Raw genomic sequence first — 18,765 nt, 5'->3', positions numbered from 1 at the left:
GTTGAAGAAATCACTGAAGGTACCCATAGTCATGGTCTTAACTGTGGCTGCCTCCATTCAACAAGGGCTGCTTGTGGCTTTACTGACTACAGACACATCAGGAGACAACATAAGCACCCACATTCAATCTTACTGCCTGTATTCTGGACAAAATTTTCAGGTTTACAGTTAATGCATGCCTTTCTGCTTCCTATAGCCAGTGGGCTTTCCAGATATGGTGACTCTACAGAAACAGATAAAACCTGACTGAAGGTGCTTCTGGCAAAATTAAGAAACATCGAGTGTGTCATTTGTTTTCTACAGGCATCTTTCAGAGTTACAGGGAAGGTTACATATTATGCTACCCAATGGTTGTAATAACCTTGTACCAGGAAGCAAATACCAACAATACTAACGACAGTGATGAAACCATCATCATGGAAGTACAGACCTGAGGCCATAAAGCACCGTTCCATCTGGGTGAAGGCGAATCATTCGATTCTTCACGGTGACGCCATGCACAAATGATTTTTTGTCATTTAAGAAGTAAGTGTCAGGTACCCAGAGCTGATCTGCCACTCGGTTATCAAGTGTGAGGTTGAGAGGTATGCCAGCATAAGCCAGCCTTTTATCTCTCCAGTACTGTTGAAAATACATAGTCAAAGTGTAATCCTGGCAAGGAAAAAAAGAGAAGCACAACAGTCAATCATACTTGGTGTAAGTAGAAGAATATTTCTTTTCCCTGTCACTAGCTTATTTTGCCGTTGTTTCAATTTAAATTTAAATTATTATTGAAAAAATGCTTAATGAAACCATTACATATTCCTATCAACTATTAAATAATTCTAATAATTCAAGTATCACTCTAGTCTAAGGGAGCATTTCAAACCATAAGAAATTCAGCTAGAATTAGTATCTTTTGTCCTGCTCCCCCTTTTTCTTTCATGTAGTTCCCCTGACAACTACCCAAAATTATGATGTGTGTGGAATGATAAATGAGATAATAGGTAAATGCTGCCATCTTCCCCATTTCTAAAAATGCTAGATGAATGGAAAAACATTCAAAGTATTCTGAAGCAGTATGCAAATTTCTGTCTGAAAAATAAGCTGCAAAGATGTATAATGTCCCTTTGTGTGAGATTACATCTTGTAGTGACATAAAGGTTTTCTTATCAACAGGCTGCACTGGTACTTAGAAGCACAGGGAATTGTAGTAAAATCCCATGAATGTCCGTATTTGGTTTTCATGATTTTGTCAATTAAGGTTCATGGTGTCTGCTATAAGGTGTGATCACTAACATAAAAGCCTAAACATGGATACAGAATCCTGAAACATCCATTTTAAAATTCTTTACTTAATTTCAGAATTTGCTAACCTGACTTGGTCATGTCATAATAACACTATACTGAAACACTTTGAAAGTCTTAGACAACAGGGCTCATTCATTTGCTACATGGTATTATAAAATAAAATGTCTGGAAACATATTAGGTGCTAGCAAAATTGAAAATAAAAATCATATGAAATAGCAAAATTTTCTATTAAAAAAGAAAAACCTTTGTCTTTTCTTTCTGTCATAACTTTCAAAGTGCAGAAGGACATTTTTGGTTTTAGAAAGCGTACTTTTATGAAAAGAATACTTTCTTATATGTGGAAATGAACATTTACAATTAAAGAAAACATTGGTTTTAGGTATGATAATACTGCTGTATTTAACAATGAAAAAAATGAGATCATCAGTACAGGCCATTAAAACTCTGATTTCCAAATTACAGAAGTGCTCTAAATGATAAAACTCTCCATGAAACTCTTCACAAAACACAGAGAAATTTATGTGATCTCCAAACACATTTAAATATTTAGCAGCAGGTGTACAAACCACAGGGTACCTGCATTTGCATCTGGTTCTACAAGCTGGTGATGCAAAACCCCTCAGGCTTGATGCTTGTTTAGGAAAAGGATGCTCAGGCTTTCTAAGTATGGCTGTTGGGAATGGTCCATTCTTGTAATATGTTTCATGTGGAGACAACCCAATTTCAGACACTGATCCTGCCCCGCTTCCCTCAAGCCCTACATTCTTTCCTTGAAATCACATGAAACGAGTGCATCTTTCACACTCAGAGCCTTTGCATTTTTTATTCCGTGATTCATTGTTTTTAATGAGGGAGCTGCCATAGTTTTAAGAAATCAAATTTAGTTGCTTAGAAAAATAAATGATTATAGATATCAAGGACAAGTTGTTCCCATTTTAGGAAACTAACAGGAGACCTTTGGTAACAAAAGGTCCCAGTGATGGGAGAAAGGAGCCTGTGTGGAATTGCCTGGAAGGAAGCTCATTCCTCAAAACTCAAATCTGACATGACTGCTCAGGAGAATTTGCTCTGATCTTCTTGTCACAAGCTTTCTTTGGTGGGACTAGTGGTCCCTCCTCATCGGTGAATGACATACATGCTACACTGGGTACACGTGCCTCGCTCCTATTAGCACATCAGGGAGACCACATCTCTTCTTATGTTCTCTGTAACCAATTTTCTGACACTGATGCATGAGAATGAATATTCTCTATCAGCTCTGTTTTGACTTAATCCAAGCTTTTTTTTTTCTATTAATGTTTAAAATCTGCTATGTGCTTGGCTTCTATAATGGTTTGTACATCAATGTCAAGAAATCGGGGATTATAAAAGCTGTGGACCCGCAAGTACATCAAAAGCTCACTACGTGTAAATGCACAGTACATGCACAAAATAATGCTAAACAGAAATAAAGAAATGGGGTGGCATTGCACAGCATTGAAAGAAGTGAACCAGCTAGGATCAGAATGTAAGTAAGAGAAGCAGTACATTTGAACAGAAGAGAGCTTTAGGCAAGCCTCCTTTGTCCTTTGTCTTGAGATAAAATACATGTTAACAGCTAACGAATGGAGTAATTAATTCCCTAAGTAAAACATGTAACAGAGCAAGCAATAATAGTCTGTCATTTTATTTTTAAATAACAAAATTTACTATGGCAGGGAACAACAGAGAAAAAAAAAGTTTACAAATTACACACAGAAATAGCAACATCCAGTAAACCTCCAGAACTTTCATTGCCTTGACTGAAAGACAAACTTCCAAAATACATCCTCTAAGGTACAAATTTCATTAGTGTTTTCTCAATTAACCTTCACTTATTTAATCTTAATTTTAAATAAAAAAGCCCTATCTGTATCTGCTAATGCATGACTATATTTGCACATATTGAAAGCAATGATACTCTGAAGTGGTTTTTTTTGAATAAATTATTGCATGTGAAATAATTCATACATTTAATCTGTAAATAATGTAAATAATTTATATTCAGTCCGTAAATAATCTGTACATTTGTGCTCTGCCAGCCTCACCTGCTCTGAAGATGATGGGACAGAAAGAATTAGTATGAACCATCCTTGTTCACCATGACACTTTTTCCAATCACCTCAAAGCAAAAGCAGCAGCAAACTCGTATTAGAACTGCAGTGAAACTGCTGGGTTGTGTGAGGAGCAATAAAATGATCAGTAAAGGCCAAGTTCTTACAGTGGTTCTACCGAAGGCACCACCATCAGAAACTAAGCTTATTAAAACCCATAAGGATGTCAGCTCTCATTCTTTGACTAACTAATTTGCTAGGCTTTGTACTCATAAAGAAAGTTTTCCCCTTTTCTATACTCGAGAGGAAAATGTAGAAATGGTTTCAGTGTGGACTGAAAAAAGTGCACTAGGTATTTGTCAGGTAAAATGAGAAAATGGACTTTTACCCCTAGGTAAGTAGCCTACAAAGTTTATTAAGGGCCACCTGCCTCCAGGGGAGCTTGTGATGACTAGCTCTGATATAGAGATCAAGAGAGTAGATGTCTAAAGCTAGAAGAGATTAATCCCACTACAGCTATGGTATTAGGAATCTATTATATGTCAAAGATGACACTGAGCTGCCAGCTTTAGGAAATTCTAACTACTGCACAGAGGAGTGGACAATTTTCTCAGCAGCAAAGACCTCCATAAATCATGGGTTTTTTCCCCATACAATACCATGCCACATTCAAGGTCCCCCTTTCCCCTCTTCCGTTCCTCACAGTAATAGATGCTTCAGGTTGAACATGGTAACAAAAGCACTCAAAGCCCTGACAGAAGGACAAACATGGTGCTTCTGAAGTACAGGAGGAATGTCCTCAAAATAGGAAAAGCTGCACTGCACAGGCAGCATGAGCTTGCATTTCTGTATTCAAAGACCGTGGAACATCCTACAAGGATAAAGAACGGCAATGAGCATCATTGGCTCTCTAGCACTGCAACAATGCCATTAATGTAAGGAAAGGCATACGGAAAGGTGTGCTGGTGTTTTTTCAACATAGTTCTCCCTGAGGGGAGAAAAAAAACCCACAAAAGGAAACTCAAATAGTAGATAATACTTGGGAAGGAATTTAGATACAATGGTAAAGATGCTTTAGAGTATATTATATCCGTGTTCTTCATGTGCATTATCTGTGATTGCAAATCTTCTTAAGCAAAAATTATAGAGACTCACAAATATTGTATGTCCTAACCACAGACAAAGAAATTTTTAACCGTTTTCTACATGCTATTTGTCTCTCCACAGACTGAATGTACCATGTAGGAAGCATAGCCATGATTCACCTACACAGACACTTCAGACAGGCAGAGTGTATTACAGTATGCTACTGTACAGTACCCAATGCACTGACTATAGGACTAATGAATGATAAATACTAAAATGCTGCAATACTAAAAGCAAACAATAATTTGTTTTCTATTATAGGGTTTGTTATCTTTAGCTTTTCTCTCCTGCACTCAATAAAAGGGAGTGAAAGATTTAAAAATATAGTTTGCTCATCCAAATAGAATTAACAACATTATAGCAGCAATAATGCCCTGAAATTGACTATCACTGTTTACAGTCTTACTGTATTATGTATCAAGAATGTTAAAGTTTTCCATTAGCTGTAAAAATGTTGTGTTTCTTCAAAATGACTGCTAGATAGAACACTACAATTAATAATTATGGTGGAATACAGTTAATATGGCAGTTAAGCAAAATAAAATATTCACGCAAAATAAATAAATATATTGAAAATTACTGGAAATATATGCAAAAAAAGAACTATTCCACTGCCTGGGAAGACGGCCTTGTACCTTCTTGAAATGCAGGTTCCTGTTTGAGGTTTGCATTTGGATGTAAATTCACATCCTTGTTTTCTTGACCAACAGACAAATGTGATTATTACCATCAGCCTTTGTATTGCTTATTTTTGATGAGTTAATAAAGTAAATATTCAGCAGATAAAAATATGTCTTTAAAATTCATGCTTTAGTTTCTGTATAACTTCAAGGTCTCTTCCCTCACCATCCACACAATTTCAAAAATTAGATATGGCTGCTATAGCATCAGGAGCTTTTTCTGAAGCATTGATGACTGAGTTACATTATTCCCAATAAGACCAAATGAGCTGCAAAGCAAAACTCATGAATCCTATGCATTGTGACAAAATAGCTGTAAATCTGTCCCCCTCCCATACACGGAAGACACCAGAGAAATAGATTCATGCACACATTAATTTATATAGCTAAATAGTAGCTAAATAATAGCTAAATATGAATTTAATAAAGATGTATTCACAAAGGCTAACCTTAGGAAGTCAGAATTTACCAGAAATACTATTTAGTTATGTGAGATGATCACACAATTTTTCTCAGCATTCAAAATTTTCTAAAAGCTTCAGCAACTTTCGTATTAAAGAGAAATTTTATTAAAGAAAAAAATTACATTATATTTTACATGTTGACATTTTGATTTGCCCAACGTCTAAACCATGCATTACTTAATTGCCAGTGAATAGAGAAAATCACCAAAGTCTATTGTTCTACAAATCTTTTATAAGAGAATGGCTTGAACAGAACCTCTCTGGTATTAGATTTAGTTCATGAGTAAGCTGAGTAAAGGAGATGTGCGCAAGCGTACAGACACACACTTATTCACTCTATTCTACCAAAGCACGTTCCTCTAACGTTTCTTGGTCTACCTGCTGTTATAGTAAAGATTCATCCCACCTATAAGATCCTGACTCAGGCTTCTCTGACACCACTCAAAAATCCTTTAATAGCGACAGGTTGAAAACATGGCATCTATTTTCCCAAGCTAAAACACTCTCCTGTGTGGCTAAAATACTCTTCTGTTCAGAAAATGCAACGCTAAACGTGACCCTCCATACATCCATGTTGTCTTGGTATCCTCTGTACCAAATTACCATATTTTTTTTTACCTCTTCTACTGAAACACACAAGGAAACTGTTACAACTAGATCTAAGGAAATATTTAGCCTCCAAGAACCCACTTGATGCTACAAAACAAAGTTTTTCAAATAAACATATGATTGTGGGTCTTTCCTGCCCTCTCATACCCCTTGGCTCAAGAGTTTTTACCTGCACTGCAACTACAGTGCTTTCTCCAAAGCGCCTGTCCCCCACAGAGCATCTCTGGGTCCGCCGAGGAGGGTTGCCATACCAACCAGCGATCAGCTTTCTGCAGGCAAAGGGAGCACGGTTGACATAGCAACTAGCCAAAACAGCTTCTCCCCAGCTTTTCGGGGACAGGTGGTGGTCACTGCAACAGAAGACAATCTTCTCAACAGGAATGAAGGGAGCAGCCAGGCACCCTCAGCTGGTACTGCTCTGCAGCACCTTCCTGCCACAGCCATGGAGATTATTCTTCAAAAGCTTTTCCTCTCTGTGTTCCTCTGCTCACAGCAAACTGAGGGGGATGCCTTCCTGCTCCTGGGGTGTTCTCTCACCCAAACACCAGAGGACACCAGCTGACAATGCAGCAAGTGCTTATGCTGAGCTTTGGTAGGCAAATATGGAGAGAGAAAACAAAGTTCTTGCAAATATTTCAGTTCAGGGACATAAGTCAGGACAGTAAGAAGTCAGTCTGGACTATTTAATCCCTGACAGATGGGGGTAAGGGGAGAATACTTCAATATTCCTTCTCTGACTCAGAGTATCACAGGTATTACAACACTATAGGCTTCTTGGTAATCAGGAATTTCTATTCCGAAAGGACTGATCACAGTAAAACTAACATACACCTTTACAGATCAGGGGCATCATACTCTCTGATCTGGTGGCAGAAAGCTAGCTGAAAAAAGTATGGTCTTCCACTACACTCTTGAAGATCCATCCAAAGATTGTGTAGCAAACTGCAAACAAAATGCATTTGATGACAGACAGATAGAACATAAAATTCAGCATCTGTTGGGGCCCTCCTAAAAAAGAGAAACAGAAATAGGAATATCAAATGTTTACATGCTAGTCTTGAAAACTTTAAAGGAGATCAAGTGAGAAAAAACCCCACCAAATATCCTTAAAAAATGACTTATAAGGAAGAAAAACAATGCTAGGCTCAGTGAGGCTCTGAACGTGCTTCATGAAGCATAAATTTATTTATTTTAGAGCTGACAGGACCTCAAGAAAACAGGTACATTTAATTGAATTAATTGAAATCCTGCTAACAACCTACAGGAAGAAAAAAAAAATCAACCTTTATCAACTGTCAGCTGGTTCCCATGATTGAGGCAGCTGACCTTAGAGAGATGGGAACTGACAACTAATGGATTTGTGCCTCCTACACAGTAGCAGGATGTGCCACAAGTGAGCTGGAGAAACAAGCTAGTGCCCTAAAATCTTAAAGCTATGGGATTTATTTTTTTTTCTGTAATGAGATATGAACAGAGGCTACAAATTTGGGATGTACTAGGTACTCATTTTAGAGAATAAAGGAGTTCTCACACTTCTACTCTGCTTTTTCCATAAATAGATCAACTTATACCTCTCTTTGGCATTACTTGAATTATCAACAGAAATCAGAAGGAAAAACAAAACTCAGAGAAAGCCCTATAAGTTGATACTATTTGTTGTATTTGTTCAGGTCTTCTATTTCTTAGAGTATTGCATGCATAATTATTTTAGTGTCTGGAAGGCGTTCCAAGACAGCAGTGATGGAGGTAGTTAAGAGCCTTCATGTGTTTCAAATACTGTGATCATAAATATATGCTCCATACCCCTCTTATTTTCTATGACTTAACAATTTTAGTAAACCTGTATTTCAGGCTGAAAAGTCTACAGTCTTTTTGTCACCATAAAATTGTAAAAAGACCTTTCTAAAGGGACTTCAGAACTCATACAATTTTTTTTTTTTTTAAGCACTCCAGAGTTAACAAATAAAATTATATTTAGGAACAGAGAGCTAAGGGAAACATGCACTTGAATGAAAATGGAAATACGTATCTGTTCACATCCACACTTTTTGGTTTAAAAAAGGAATATTTACTCCCACTGTGGGGAAAAATTTTTAAATTTTCTCACCTCCAAACCTATTCATTTGCTGTCTCTGAGAGCCAGCCAATCTCACTGGCACTAGAGCAGCAATGCTTCCACCAAAATTTCTACTTGCTGTCTGTGATTATCTGAACCACCATTCTTAGAGGAAATCCCATTCAAGACAGACATCACGAACAAAATGCCCTTGGAGAGAGAACATATTGGCCATCAAATGCTTTTAAAATGTGTAACTCAAAACATGACCCATGCATTTTTCAGTATCATGGCACACACCATTTGTGTGTGCCAGGCCTGGAGGGCACCCCCAGAGTGCCCTGGCCCTGTTGGACCCCAGGGCTCCCTCCTGCCCTGCCCAGGGTCCCGGACCCCATGTCAGCCCCCCGGGGCTGTCAGCCCCTGCCCCAGCGATGCCACAGCGGGGCCAGTCTCCTGCCATGGACCGCACCAAGCCGGGTCCACCTGTGGGTCCATGTCTCAGCCTTGGTCAGCTCAGGGAGGTGCCCGATGCCGGGGCTGGGGCTGCTCTGGTGCCCCCAGCTGCCCTGCTCCTGTCTGCGGGTGGGACAGCCACTGCCTGCCCTGACCCACCACGGGGAGTCCCTGCCACTACAGACACCATGACAAGGTGTCCACAGCAACTGTGGCTCTTTATATGTAAATGGACGGTTCACTGGGACCAGGATGTTATGTGTTCATTTTTGAGTAAGAAAATAAATTAGAAAAGATGTCTCTGCAACGGCTGAGTGGGAAAGGTGATCACTGAACTGCTTTGTGCAGCATATTCCCCTCCCTCCAGACACGTTACCTGTGCTGCCAGCTTCCCTCACCTCGCCCTTTCAATCTATCAGTAATGCTAAGTCCAACTTTACATCTTGCAGTAACAAAACTGGGGTGCGTGCTAAGTCAAAAGGAAAACAATGCATTTACTAAAAACTCATTACTGTGGGTAGTATAAACTCATCCCATGACATGGCTATGCTCATAAAACTTGGTAAAGTGCAAAATAAATAAATGGGTAAAAAAACCAAACACTGCATCTAAGAAGAAATATTACAAGCATATGTGATATTCAACCCCCACACAAACCTCTTGCTGTACAGAGACTTGCGAAAGAAGTGGAAAAGACTGTGTCCCCTGCAAGTGCCCTTTTAAAAATTGGGCTGTGAGTGATTTTAAAGGGAAACAACTTTCTGAGGAAGCACCTCTCCTCTTGCATGTGATCTGAATACCCTGAAAGTATCTGATAATAGCTTTTGGAATCAGGGAATCAAAATGCATCACAGCATAAAGAAAAATGAGGAGGGTTTCAAACTGCAACACTGCCCAACTCCTAAAGCTGCCAACAAGATGGTCTAAACAACTGACATGAAACACATATTAAGCCACAAAGCTTCAAAACTACCAGTTTTAGTAGCTGGTTTTTTTTAAAGCGGAGTTCTCCAATGACAGCAGCCACTCCCAATGGTTTGTATCTACTTAGGATACTTAAAACTGATCCTGTAGTGGATAACGTGTTGGTTACTTTCCCCTTTGTGTGAAGACCATGAAGTTTAAGGCAGTCAAGTGCAATGTCCTGCACATGGGTCAACACAATCCCAAGTACAAATACAGGCTGGGTGATGAGTGGACTGAGAGCAGTCCTGTGGAAAAGGACTTGCAGGTACTGGTGGATGAAAAAATGGGCATGAGCCAGCAATGTGCACTTGCAGCCCAGAAAGCTATGTCCTGGGCTGCATCAAGAGAAGTGTGGCCAGCAGGTCAAGGGAGGTGATTCTCCCCCTCTGCTCTGCTCTCGTGTAACCCCACCTGCAGCGCTGTGTCCGGCTCTGGGGCCTCCAGTATAGGAAAGACATTGACCTGCTCGAGCGGGTCCAGAGGAGAGCCATTAAGATGATCAGGGGGCTGGAGCACCTCCCAGGTCAGGAAGACAGGCTGAGAGAGTTGGGGTTGTTCAGCCTACAGAAGAGAAGAGAAGGCTCCAGGGAGACTTTACAGCAGCCTTCCAGTACTTAAAGGGGGCCTACGGGAAAGATGGAGAGGGACTCGTTATCAGGGAGCACAGGGTTGATAGGACAAGGGGTAACAGTTTTAAACTGAAAGATGGTAGATTTAGATCAGATATAAGGAAGAAATTCTTTACTGTGGGGGTGGTGAGACACTGGCACAGGCTGCCCAGAGCAGCTGTGGCTGCCCCCTCCCTGGCAGTGTTCCAGGCCAGGTTGGACGGGGCTTTGAGCAGCCTGGTCTAATGGAAGGTGTCCCTGCCCATGGCAGGGGGCTTGGAAGTAGGTGATCTTTAAGGTCCCTTCTAATCCAAACCATTCTGATTCTATGGTTCTATGATACATGTACAGTAACAATACTTTCCTCAAGGCTACTGTAGGCTATTTTTCAACATCAACACATGCAATATAAGATACCTGCAAAACCAAAAAACTGTGGATGAATTCTGCCATATGTTCACTTCAAGTAATTGAATGTATACTGTGACATTCCTCCTAGTATGGTACCAACTGGAAGGACAAAAACCAAGTATTTTTATTTCCTTGGAAATTTGTTGAACACTTTGAGAACTTAAAGTTCAGTTTATACACCTCCCTTAAGCAAAGCCTTTCCCTCACGAGACAGTTTCTCTGTCGGTAATTCTGCTGTATGTAATGCTTCTCCTGCAGTATAATTACTCACATAAATCTGTACTAGGTGGACACACTGATTTCAAAGTGTCCTCAGATTCAGAAGACACAGACCAGAGTCTGTGTTTAAAGAACCAGAGTCTTCCCTACCACAGGTACAACCTATAATCACTGCTCAACTACTTACCTAATTAATATACTGTTGTCAAATACCTCAGAAGCAGCAAAGTGCATTTAAGAGGCAAGAAAATCAATTTCCCCATGAGGCCTTTGGGTGAACAAAATGTGGCTGAGTAAAGGAGCATGAGCAAGGTACATTATATTCCATTTCTTTCAAACAGAAATTAGTATTCTGCAAAGCACCTCAGTTATGATAATCAGATGGCCTCCTCAAATAGAAAAATTATATCCTTGATCATTTACCTCTGCTCTTGCTCCAGCAGTGCTTTTTCATGCTGGCTGGAGAATCAGTCCTTCAGACAATGGCATATAGTTTAGATTCATCAGGAACTGGACAAACTTTGTACAAAGTCTGTACAGCAAAAATAGGATTCACGTAAAGCTGCTGGAACTAAAAATCAGGAAGACTACAAGAGAAGGGAATTAAATTCAAGACTACAGGAAAGCCAACAGGTGCAGAAGAAAATCTGGCCTGGGGATGAATCATAGATGGGTGAAATGAAAAGAACTTCATATTCTTGAGAAAAAAATAAGACAGAAGCTGGTAAAACTCATTTACAACACCAGTTAAGCTCATTCTGCATCCAAAAATACCATTTAAAGATAGCACAGAAAAATAAGCAAACAGATCAAATGCATACATGCTACTATTGAAATGCTAGAAGTTTTTATGTAAGGTGAAGGAACTAGAATACCTAGCTTTAAGTGAGAACATTGACTTAACAGAAGCACTGAAACCTGTAACATAAAACAAACTATATAAGCAAGAACAAGAAGGACATAGTGTATGTATAAGAAGGCTTTGCATCAGATAGTTAACTGTACTGAATGTTACACATTATCTCTATGGATTAAGACACCAGGCCTACATAAATATTAGAAATAAATTGTCACTGCCTCATCAGGATGACAATGGTGTCAGTGAGGTGCCAAGAGAGATTTAAGAGACAGAAAAAAAACAAATTAGTAATCAGAAACTTCAATCACCCCCACATAGACTGGGTAAATGTCAGGTTGGGGTGTGATGCAGAGACTAGATGACACCACAAATGACTGATTCACGGAGAAGCTTTTGGCGAAAGCTGAAACAAGGCAAGACACTCTTGACTTGATTCTGAGCAATGTGTAAGTCATGGGTCAAAATGCTGTGACAGAACAACTTTTCCATAACCCTGTTGGAATTCAGAAATCACCTTTTAAAAACAAAAAAGTCTAAAATGACATTAAAATAGTATGTAAGTTCAAAAACTAAATTGTATAAAAATAAGGCTGCTCATTTCCAAGTTGGAGAAAAGATAGTTTGTAGTCATCATAATATGAACTTCTGTATATCAAAAATAACTGTTCGGTAACAAACAAACAAAGCCCAGAATGTTTAAAATTCCCGGTAAATAATTTAGTGCATCTAAAAAGATGTACTTCAAATATAAGAAGTCACATCCAAAGGAGAAAAAATAGATAAGAAGATAAACATAGAAAAGCAAGCCAAAAACATATAAACAATAATTTGCTACAGGCATAAACACTTATTATAAATCATCAAATGGTCTTAAAGAAAGCCTTGTAGAACAAGGAGGTAGTTCCTGCAATGGATTAACGACCAGGTAAAAGACAAAAAACCAGACCCTAGCAGTCAGCTTGCACAACAGAGGGAGATCACCTGCAGACCTCAGTGGGGATCTGTACCAAACTCCATTCTGGTCACCATTCTCATAAATGGCATAGACAGGGGATGCAGATTAAGGTGCTTATATTTGCTACAACATTTCTCCAAATAGTAAAAATGAAAGATGTGAGTGTGAGCAAGTGTGGAAGGATAGCAGCGTTCTAAACATCTGAGTGATAAAACAGATAAAATTCAATGCTGATGCAAAGGAATGCATAAGGGGAAAAAAGAGGCCTAACTACGGACTAAGTGGTAGGTTCTGAGATAACTGGCCACTCAGGAAAAAAGAAAGTTGCGGCAGCAATCAGTAGTTTTGCGAAGCAATCAGTTCAATATTCTGTAAAGTCAAAATAATCAAACAGAAAGTTAAGACTGTTTGGAAAATAAATACAAAAAAAGAAAAATCATTGCAGTCCATCCTTTTAGACTACTTACATATTGAAAGCTGCGTGTAGTTCTGGTCCCTGTCCCTAACAGGACAGAGCATAACAAGGTATCAGGAACTGCAGTGAGGGGAATGAAAGGCACAGAACGTGTCACATACAAAGACAGACTAAACATACAAGGTTTTTTCTGCCTAGAAAAGAAGCAACTAAGATATATTACTATTGCAAATATCTGTAATGGTGTTGTGGAGGAGATTGTGTACAGCTCCTCACTTGTAAGAGACGGAGAGCAGCAAAAGAAATTACCAGATGCTGGGCTCAAAATAAATGAAATAAATGAAATAAATGAAAGAATTTTCATGCATATGTGTATGTATGTGCATGTTTAAACTTGGCAGTTTTTACCCACTGCTTGACACCAAAAAAATGCACAGGACCCAGGAAGCCCCTGAGGAGTTTCATAGTTTGATGCTGGGAGAATATCAAAGAAATACCACAGTTTAGTCTCATCCTACTTTTACACTCTTTGTGAGCCTTCACCATTGTCCACAGTTGGAAACTGGATACTGAGAAAGATGGGCTTCTGATCTAACTTCATAATGCCATTCTCATGTCCTTATCTTCTTGGAGTGTGCTATTAAGTCATTTAGGACTCCTCAGCATTGTTCATGAGTTGATGTAGTTGCCTTATGGTGCTAATAAGCACTGCTGTCAGGGCTGACAACTTATCATTTCAGGGGGAAAAGGAAGTAGAAGTTGTGACTTGAAACACACAATTCATTTTTTATTCAACTGCATATGAAGATAATTTTGTATATGAGATTTTTGCAAATAATATAAATATGCCAGTGTAGAATATTTAACTGCCTGTCGAAGTTCAGAAATTATTACAGAGTTGCTCCTTTAGTGATGCTGAGTGATAGTTATGTTCACTTTAATTTCTCTAACATCTGCTCCTGGCAAATGTAAGCAGATGCAACTAATTATTACCTTTCGATACCTGTATATGTATAGCATGAATAAGAACATGAAAAAATTAGATTTTTGTGAAGCAGAGGTAAAATGCCTTTGAAGCAAATGACACAGCAATGAATCAGATAGCTAAAATATTTATTTTATAGTTGGGAAGTCAGCAAATAAACAGAAGTGATACATTATTCCAAGTGAAAATATTGTTTGAAGATGATAGGTACCTTTAGTCTATGTGAAATTTAAATTAGTTGGAGCTTGCAGGCAGAACTGTGTTCTTTCCAATTTATGCTGGTTCATAAGGATAATATTCTTGACCTTACTTTCCAACTGCAACACTATTCACATTTTATTTGTTTTTTACATGTTGAAAGTTCTCTGAATTGGTTAAAACACCAATTAAAGTGGTGCAATTTACCCTTTATAACATAACACAACAGTTACAGAGATTTCTCGCCTATGTCAGGAAGCAGTTTAACTATAAATCCCCTACAGAAGGATTCTCCGCTCCGTTATGTCTGTTTCTTCAAATTGGGACCTTGAATTCCATCGCCCCTCATGCAGCCTCTCCACCACTCTCACCTACGTCTCTTGCCCTAGATTTTGGGTCAGCTGTTGACAGCGCAGCTCTTGGACTTGCTGCCGGGCCCAGGGACAAATTGCTGTCACCCAGCTGGCTATGCTGTGGAAGCCTGCAGGCAGTCAATGCTGTTTGCCTGACGTGCAGGGTCTTGCTGCTCTGCAAGAGAGTAGCTGCTGGCTTTACGTCCATATTTCTGACAGACCACTGTCTGCCCTGTCCCGGGCGAGGCTGCCGCTCCGCACAGCAGCACACTGGAAAGTCTCTGGACTCTCTGGGGTTATAAAATGTATTGCAGAAAGAGTGTGCGATGCATTTCTAGGGTGATTTGATCAGGAAAATCTGAACTCTGACAACTGTTGCAAGAGCAAATTAATCTCAAACAAATCAAGAAGTTGAACCCTTCACAGCAAATGCACAGTTGGTTAGGTTATCACCTCTCATACACAGAGCACAGATCACATCAGTAAAGATGGAAATATTTGATTTAAAAGTATCTGTTGAATTCACAGATAAATTCTTATAGCAGTTTAAAATTTAAGAATGTTTGTTTCACAATTAAATTACCTGATTTTATTCACAGTATGTAGACAAAATGACTCTGCTCATAACCAAATATCAATTTTTCTACATGGTACAAAAAATGCAAATAATTCAAATTCTACTCAATGAGAAAGATGTCTCTAAAACCATACTTCATGCCAGTATAGATCAGTGGAAAAGCTAAAAATAATTATTCATCCACCTTAGCGTGCTATAGTGAATTTTGATTCTGTTCCTATTTATACAAGCAGGTACTTTTTCTACACAAAATTAGATAGTTTCTGTGACAACTGTAAGTTTGTATCTGTTTCTAATTAGACTTGCAATTATCAGCTACTAGTAGAAACAGAATTACCAAATCATTAATCACATAAAATAACAACAAAAAGTAGACTGTATCTCAAACTCAGAAACTATGTGCTATTTGTACTTCAGTATATAATCTAGTTTTACATCATCTCCTTCATGTTTGTCCAGGTTCGTCGCACAAATAATTCATTCCTATACAGCCAACTTTTCTACATGGTCCCAAGTCCAGCAGCTCACCCACAGAGTTGAAGCTGCTGGATGCTGAGCACATTAAAACATGTGATGCTACACAGGGAAGAAAGCTCTTAGAAATCTGGTCATAATGATGGAAACAGATGCATTTGAAAAACATGGTTGATTGGTTATCTTTTACAACTGACTGTAACAAATGTATTTACACTAACCAAAGAATTTATTTTCTTTGAATTCAGACTCTGTTCCTCAGTGGAGTGATTTATTTTATGCTTAGAAAAGGTCTTTGCTAGAATTATTGATATATGTGTTATTAATACAATAACATGACATGGTAGAAATATTCCAAATGGATCCCTGATTATATAATAACTAAATACAAAGGATTTGTCTTTCCTGCCAAATACACAGATTATACATGCATTTGCATGTGCAAGCATGCAGACTTTAAATCCTGGTTCCATGATACTATACATGAGAGAAACATTCAGTGTCTTGACGTCACACTAACATATTTTCAGTAACATGGCTCCCTCACCTAGGCTTTAAACAGCTACTGGGCTTCAGTTAACATTACCATTTCAAAAAAGTAATTTGATGATCATTCACAAGCCATCTGAACTATATGAAGAGTCACTGCTTGGAGCTACTGTTTCAAAACCTTTACCAAAGGCTATGAATTCTAGAAGGCTAATTTAATTAAAAATTATTTTAACAATACCAGTAGGTAATATTGCTTTTTTTTTTTTGAGCACAAGAATTTATTTTACATACTTTGTGTTTTCAACATTGATTTACCTTCCTTTGTGGGAATAATCTGCAAATGACTACAAAATGTAATGTCATTTGGGTGTTCCCAGTAATGACAAATGCAAATTATATTAAAAACTGTAGGAAATTAGCCCCTGCCTTTCATAAGGCTAGAATTTCTTCAACCATCATATGTTCGGGACGCACTCCAGTTACTCCTACTTAGTTAAGGTCTCCTTTCAGTTGAAGAGGATGAAGCAGTTTGAAACTGGGGAACACAGAAGTGGAAAGTCATGCAGCCAGGGACTAAGAATGACAACGTTAGCTGATCAGTTGGTAGGAACCATGGAAGATGAAGTTGGGTATTTTGGGTAGTTGCAAGAATACTATGAGTCATCAGTGAAATGCATGTGTGAAAGATGCTATTGTAATCCTAGCAGGCAGCAGGTGATGGAAGTAGCAGTGTCACTGCACAAGATATCAGTTAAAAATTTCACCTAAAATATGCTGTAAAGTACTGGACATCTTTCCTCAAAAACTTAAACTGGGAAAGATGTACCGAAGGGCTAATGAAAGTCCAAGGCAAGAGAGAACTTGTCTTCTGAATAGAACACTGTCTCGTTTAGCTCAGTGACATGAAAAATGGACCACATGCACTGATTTCTTTCAAACTGAATAACAGGAGATGTAGGGAACATGTGCACCTACATCCTAACAAAACACACCATCAGGATGCATCTGCATTGTTTACCTTGATCCCAGGGAAGTAAACACTCCATGTTCAAATGTAATCTAAGACAGTTTTCAAGACCATCAAGACAACTGATTGTCTTGACACCCACCAAGCCACATTTCTTCATCATTTAGCATTAACCTTTCACAGAAACTCCTAAAATAAAGTCCCATTTATATAAAAAAATAGGCAGTGGGCCTTTTTTTTCAAAGGTGCCTAGGTGCACTTAGGATGTAGGCTCCTAAATTACTAATGATCTTAAACTCCTTACCAAAGCTCTCATCAAATAATTTTTTTAATTTTAATGGGAATTAATCAGAATAAATTAATCAGATTTTTCTAATTTATTAGGAAAAAAGTATTCATTATATTTAGAAGCATCGGTTGCCTACTTAATGTTGATCTGATTTGTGGGTTACTGTCATTGATTGTCACTAATGAAAGATTCAAGGTGTTTATTTTAGATGATTTATAGCTGTGTGAAAAACAGAAAATCTGAACTAAACCTGAAGTTGTGGCATTTATCCAAGCACACTTAAGGCTAAAGCCACAAAGCTATTTACGTATCTCAATCCTATGCAAGTGCATACTTCACACAGCACACACACATCGGTGTGCATTTGGAAACTGAAACACTGACCTCAAGAGCATGTGAAACCATGTGCATGGGGTCTAGTGATACTGGTGGGATGACAGCGACAAGCTGCACCTCTGCAGCATGTGGAGATGTCTGATGCCATCAGCTGATGGGCTGCCTCACCAAAAAGTGATGTAAAGACCCAGGAGTATGGGAAAGAGAAACAAAAGCCCACTCTGAGGGTGTGGTTTGAGTGGTGTGACAGGTCAGTAAATGGAAGTTGGAGACCTCTGGACTTTGGAGTTTCCCAGGAGCAGACTGATGCCCCAGTATCAACAAGCTGATGAAGAAAGAAGATACAATGCAGAGTAGAGCTCTGCTTTGGCACCCTGACACTTGACAAAACCAGGGTGTAAGTTATGGCTCGGGTATAAGCAGTTGCTGCTTTCAGACCGTTTCTCAGTCATCATGTTAGCATTGTCACAGTTTTATTTCAAATATGCTTATTCTTACAATAAAAGATTATGTCAAATTTTGACTGAAAGGAAGCATTAAAAAGAAAATATATTGATGAAAACCTGCAACAACAGTGACAGTGTGCAGTTTACATGTAACTACAGTTACTATTGTACATAGACAGGATGCGAGCATATTCACAGCTTTAATACACCAGACCTACGGAGTGCCCATGCCCTGATAAGCATTCTCTAGAACAGAGTCATAGCTAAAGAGCTGCACATTTTAAAATAATTCTGTTGTGTGATTCAGATTGTGGACTGAGCTCAGACAGACAATTTACAAATAATGGGCCAGATTCAGCTAATGTGATGCTATTAGAACTCTACAGGTTCTGATGGGGTTATAATCCTGTAAAGGAGATACACGGTTCTCCCACTAAAAA

At 38.7% G+C, this 18,765-nt stretch overlaps 1 protein-coding gene across 5 annotated transcripts in view; it reads right to left on the bottom strand.

Moving 5' to 3' along the window:
- The window catches only part of GABRB3 (gamma-aminobutyric acid type A receptor subunit beta3), a 195,200-nt gene that overhangs the window by 33,446 nt on the left and 142,989 nt on the right, over positions 1-18,765 (bottom strand). For all 5 annotated transcript variants that reach the window (XM_074908309.1, XM_074908301.1, XM_074908332.1 and 2 more), the window contains one exon: positions 431-651. In XM_074908309.1, the coding sequence (XP_074764410.1) occupies positions 431-651 (221 nt within the window). The remainder of the gene's footprint in view (positions 1-430; positions 652-18,765) is intronic.

This window comes from Athene noctua, chromosome 1 (assembly GCF_965140245.1).
Source record: "Athene noctua chromosome 1, bAthNoc1.hap1.1, whole genome shotgun sequence".
NCBI classification, from domain to species: domain Eukaryota; kingdom Metazoa; phylum Chordata; class Aves; order Strigiformes; family Strigidae; genus Athene; species Athene noctua.
This window is presented reverse-complemented; position numbering and strand designations above follow the sequence as displayed.